Raw genomic sequence first — 6,112 nt, forward strand, 5'->3', positions numbered from 1 at the left:
TATGACTTTGATGGGTTTTCTATGTTTACTCAGACTGTCTGTTTACTCAAACTGCAAGAAGTTTATCTAACGCTATTTGCTAAGCACGATTTGACAATTTATGTTGAATAAAAAATAATTGAAAATTTTGAAATGTTGTCAGTAGTACAGAAAATTTAATTTAAGCAAGCTAGTCTTAAGGTCATAAGTAACTTGYCTGCAAATCACATTCGCACTTTGAAAATTCGTTTTCAGGAAAAACACGTTTACTGTTTTAAGTGAACTTATAGCTGATCTTCATTGCGCCTTTTTCAAGAATGTATCTCCTAAACTATTACTCTGAACAACWTGATAATTTAGGACAATATGCTAGATATGTTATTGAATTTGATAAGACAATAAAAATAATCGGTTTTTTAAATACATGAAACCCATGTAATCCCTTAAATAAGGCTGCCATCGAAGAGTTGTAGAAATCATATTATAAATGAAAATTGTTCAAGGAACATTAAAGATTCTCAACAGCTCTTATGGATCTCCTCAACATATACTGGTAGAAATTTACATATCTAACTTCGCACTTAAAATTTATACCAAATACTAAAATATTTTTTGGAAATACCAAGCCCTAAATAAGCAAGTGTTTTCAGAAGATTTAGCTCGTTGCAACACTTTTCCAGCTTCCGAGATTCATTTATCTATGAGAGAACTGTATTGACTAAAAAATAGCATTTAGATACTATAAATACAAATACAAATCTCATAAAATGCCGAACTTGATTCTCCTTATCGCATTTTTTCATAAAATGCTTGTACTCTTATGGACATAATAAGATTCCACCTTTATCATAGTAGTAGTAGTTTTGTGATGCGTTCTATTTAAACAGGTTTATCACAAAAAAATAGGAATCGTTTTATACAAAATAAGTAAGTGAAGGTACGAGTGGCAATACCAAGAATACTAATACTAAAATTTGAAAGAAGAATCTCAAGTTCAACACTTAACTATATAGTGTTGATCTGATGGATTTTTATGAAATTTTGTCCAAAATGAATAATTTAATGAAAGATTAACCATATACTGGTGGATACTAAAATAATATGCAGTAGAKCTCTAACCTACGTGATGATGGTAATGGTTCTATAGCTTAGCATAGACAAAATATTGGGTAGTCGAAGCGAATGGTAACAAGAGACGACTAGTGAAGCGCAACAAATAATCAAAAAGCAAGGATTGACGGCTCGAAAGGTTATGMTGAGTGTTTGATGGGATTGGAAAGGAAATGCTTCAGCCTAGTCAATGATTGATTCTACATTTTAATGTCAACAGCTGATGAGTTGGAGCAAGCAATCGAGAAAAACGGCCAMAACTGATCAACAGAAAAGGCTTCCATCAGGACAATTGATGAGTCGACAAAAACTGGGAGAGCTTGGCTGGGAAGTTTTGATGCATCTACCACATATTCGGMMAATGTAGAACTCCCTTAATGGAGTAAAGTTGGCTTCAGGAGAAGCCTGTGAAAATTCCTTTTCGCCAAGAAACCATAAAAGTTTTGCACTGATGGAATAATGTCTCTAGCGGAAAAAYSGCAAAAAGTGGTTGACCAAAAKGKWMMWWAAWTTTTTKRAARKTYMWTWWWAAWWWWAAAAAAAWAWRTWKRWKKWWRWTTARWWAKAMRWAMRRAWWKWYTYKWYYRMCYAMYMAAKRATGAAGCTTTGCCACTTAATAGCGGGTTAGCAATCGTAATGTAATGTGATCATTTCGAAGTCGAGTTTACCAGTGCATGACAAGATCAAGTATGGCGGGACTAAAAACATGACTGAAACAGTGAACAGAAGAACGTGTTGAAGCTATTATTTYGATCTTCATCAAAAATTCTTCGACTGGCATGCGGTATTAAAACTTGGAATACTTGCAACATTTTAGAGATATCAACATTGAACCGGCAGTAGATTTGTTTAAGCAAATGGAAGTTATGAAAATAAAGTAAAAAATCTGTGAAAGTAAATTAGATGCGAGAAAAGTACAGTCTACTGATGCAAATTCGTATTACATACATTTAGGAGCGAAAATGTCAGATTATAGGTGTAGATTATTTATGATATACGTGTTAGCAGGATGAAAGAGGAAAAATAAGCATATACTTATAAGGTAAATAAAAAAAATATATAAAATTAATAAAAAAATAAATAAATATAAAAAATATTAAATCAAATAAATTAGTCAATAAAATAAATGTTATTTGTGGCGTCATCGTTTCAACTCCGAATTAATTTTACATTCGAAATATTCGATTCTGTATAACCTCAAAGAGTCTAAAGTGTTCTTTCAACAGTTGTAGCTTAAAAAGGCTACCTTTAATTATGTTTAAACAAGTAAAACATTATTAAGAAGAGAATAACAAACTATTTGGTACWAAATAGCAGTGATCGGGAGAAAGAAAACAATTTGAGTTTCTGCTTGGAATTCAAAAATCGAAAAAGTTCCAAAAAATTTTGCGGCGAACTTATAAGTAATTAAATTTTAAATACGATTTAAATACTACTTGTAATTAAGTAACACTAAACTACTTTCATTATGAGCTACTACTAACTACTAGTGTTATTGTAATTAGATATATGTAAGTATATACATACATAAGTAAATCTAACCTTGCGCGGCAGCCTCCACCAATATATGTATCTCTATTGCTTTTATCATTTCACTTATTATAATATTAAAATTTCACTTWTTTGCTGTTTGGAGTACATTTGGGAACCGCTGACTACAATTATTCACTTTTCGTTATGGCAACGCCACCGGCACCGTTGTTCGTGCACTTTGGCGGCGTGTCCTGGCGATGAAGTGTGGGCGTGTGTGTCGGCGTTATCGGCGGCGAAAGTTGTTGCTGCTGCTGCTGTTGTTGTTGCAGATGCAGTGCAGCCGCCTGCGATAGTTGTTGTTGCTGTTGCTGCTGGTGATGATGATACGCCGCGTTCTGCGCATCGAGCAGCGTCAAACTGGCAATGCTGTGATGATTGTTGGCAGCCGCCGCCGCCGCTGCTGCGGCAGCCGATAGGCCGTTCATAGTGCTCGCCGTCATATCCTGAGCCGACTCGCTTTTCAGTCGCACACCATTATTATTGTTATTGTTATTAYTGTGATTGTTGTTATTATTTGCGACAGCGGCGGCTGCGGCAGCGTGCGCGTTGCTCAACGCAGCGGCGGAGTGATGATGGAACGAGAGCGGTGGCAAATGYAGCCCCGGAAATGCCAGGCCAGCTGCGGCGGCGGCGTGTAGTGATTGCAGCAGCGCRGCCGAGTGTTCTTGCGCCTTGCGACGCAACTCAGCTACAGAGCTGGAACGTGCATCGTGATTGTTATGCGCCGACTGGCTAAGGACCGAAGTGACATGAGGCGGCGAGTCGGGTGAGCTGCTGGCGGAGGGCGCAGCAGAAGAAATGGGCACACCGGACGCGGAGCTGGAAGTGGCAGCAGCAGCTGCGGCGGCTGCAGCAGCGGCAGCAGCTACCGACGAGGCGCTAGGCGGTGGCGGCGGCGGTTTCAGCGAGCAGCACGAGCAGAGACCCGGAAACGGTGAGACGCCTGAAAGGGTAAGATACGAATAGGTTAAATGTTGTTGWAGAAAATTTTCGAAAGACAAAATGTATAAATCGGATTCTTTCGATAAGTATTCAATAAGGAAGGGGAAGGCATTATAATTCTTTCCTCCTAACAAGCTGTTAATAAAAATTGGTAWAAGCCAGGATGAGGRAATGCTCCTGTGGTCCATACTAATTGATGCCCTTTATGACCTTTACAAAGATCCGTTTCCAGGACAGTTGGGTCTAAGTAACTGGAACAGACTCGTATTTTTATCCKCCAATTACTGTAAACTCGGCACCATTCCTCGAAATTAATTTAGGAATATTTTCTAGCACTACAAAAACCTTTTAAGAATTAAGAGGAAACCCTGTGATATCGGGTTTCAATACAGTTATTTAAGACACGAATCATCTTGAGATCCTTGATTCAATATARAAAACGCTTTACGCCTGCTCCACAGATCCGTTAATGGTCCTTGGAGATGTTCCCTAATTTTGACAAGACATCCGTCGACGCTCTCAATGGCAGGGTTAGGTTATGCCTATGAAACAAAATAAGCTAGGCATCTCCTATAAAAACATTCTGTTTATAGAAGCTAGTTACCGACGTCCGAAGAACATACTTATATTAGAAATAKGATCCGAGCTGCAGTCTTACTTGAAGCTGTGCCACTTTTCCTCTCCAATGGCAGAGCATTAATGCTACGTTTCTAGTATGAAATTCCAAATCATAGCCAAATTGMTGATTTCCATCTAAAATTCAATTAAGCTAATAGACCACTCACTACTTTCTCGCTTAACAAATACTTAAGCCTTGCTGATGGATTTTATGAAGTGCCCAGCTAGTGGTAGGGGAAAACAGTGTATCGGCATGTCATCGATTGCGACGGAGCTGATTGACAGCGAAACAGATTGAAATCCAGCAGCGCAACGCGAGGACTATGTCGCCGGCATTGAGATGACGAGCTACCACACTACCCATCATTATGTAATTATATTAYAGCAACAATCGATAAGTTTGATAGCAAGAGGCTTTCAAGCAAAGCGCCAGCATGGTGCTTTTACTTATTGATGGGCGTTTTTGATTTATAATACGCAAGCAGAGAATTCACTGGAGTTCACTACRGAGTGATGTAGTGTTTGGTGTTATGTCGGAGTGATGAGTGGTGTGGTGGGTTAAGTWAATAAATATTTTATGCAACATTATTTTCCATTCATACACAGGCACTATAATAATCGCATTTACCTTTTAGTCCGGGAAAGAGTGGTTGATGTGTAAACTGTGAGCTCAGCGAAGCCAAATGCGGCGGCAGAAAGATTGGTGGATGCGCGGTGGTGGTGTTGCGTTGTGCACCAGCACCAGMAGCGACCACGCTGCCGGAGTTGTCGTTGAGCACCGGACGAAAGCCGCAATTGCTGAAAGGAAAAAAATAAAATAAAATAATGACATAGGAAAGAGAGAAGACAAGATTAAAAAGTATGCTCATACATACATACAAATATTTATGATTGCATTGGATGGGGGGGGAATCTCACATACATAAGTATATGTCAAATCAGAAGTGTTGAAAATGTAATTGCTATGAAGTGTGGAGTTGTTTAACAAATTAAAGTCTTTAATTGATAGATATTCAATTAAGTTAGGCAATTAAGTGTGGTTATGATTGATGAAATTTCAATGATTTAAAAAAAAGAACTCTTTGACTTTCTCTTTGAATGAGAGAATGCTCAATGAGAAAGAAGAGCAGACCTACAAAGGGGAAAATAGTAAAATATTCAAACAAGAGGAAAATAAATATTCCTGGAAAGGACGCAAAATGTGTTATGTGAAACTACCAGCTCTKGAGAGACCTAAACTTCGCTATTTCGACATTATCTAGGACGACTATGTAGTATAAAGAGAAAAATTTAACTTTTAAATGTATGAGTTAAGTATCTGGAACCCTGAAGTTGTTGGTTTAGACTTCAACTGAAAATAAACCTTTCTAATATCTCTACATTCTTCACTGACTCACCCACATTTGCGAGATGAATGCTGAAACTCGTTGGTTTCCAAACCATAAGTCATTTGAATAAACTCGTGGAAATAGAGTTAATTTAACAAATTGGTGATGTATTCAAAATCACTTATCCTTAGCAGTTCAAGTGTGATTCCTAACTGGATGATCAGTCTTAGAAGTTAAATAGAAAAAAATATTTTCCAAACTAACACTGAACGATCCTAGCCTATTTACTATAACTTTCAAACTGCGCCTAGTCATAATCTAGACGAAGACCTGCCGTGAATCTGGAACTCATTCCACTCTAATCTCATTATTGACGTCATCAGGACCTGGAAAGAACCTGTCTCTTATACACATCCTGCCGTGAATCTGGAACTCATTCCACTCTAATCTCATTATTGACGTCATCAGGACCTGGAAAGAACAGGGTACTAATAGCTCAGTAACAGAGCTTTTCGGAATGACTGTTGCGCTCTTTCCTACAGACGACAATAAAAAGGGACAAAAAATCATAAAATTCCTCTATGGAGGTTCTCTCTCAAGRA

At 37.9% G+C, this 6,112-nt stretch overlaps 1 protein-coding gene across 1 annotated transcript; it reads right to left on the bottom strand.

Annotated features, from left to right (window-relative positions):
- Positions 1 to 2,238: 2,238 nt before the first annotated feature.
- LOC108970641 (ecdysone-induced protein 74EF-like) lies at positions 2,239 to 5,632 on the bottom strand. Its single transcript, XM_018936135.1, has 3 exons — positions 5,580 to 5,632; positions 4,811 to 4,980; positions 2,239 to 3,565 (listed from the first exon to the last, which is right to left on the bottom strand). Exons 1-3 carry the CDS (start codon positions 5,630 to 5,632, stop codon positions 2,751 to 2,753), a joined length of 1,038 nt encoding a protein of 345 aa, XP_018791680.1. The 3' UTR covers positions 2,239 to 2,750.
- Positions 5,633 to 6,112: the final 480 nt, after the last annotated feature.

The sequence above is a fragment of the Bactrocera latifrons genome, unplaced genomic scaffold (genome assembly GCF_001853355.1).
Source record: "Bactrocera latifrons isolate USDA-ARS-PBARC rearing strain unplaced genomic scaffold, ASM185335v1 scaffold_304, whole genome shotgun sequence".
Lineage (NCBI taxonomy): Eukaryota > Metazoa > Arthropoda > Insecta > Diptera > Tephritidae > Bactrocera > Bactrocera latifrons.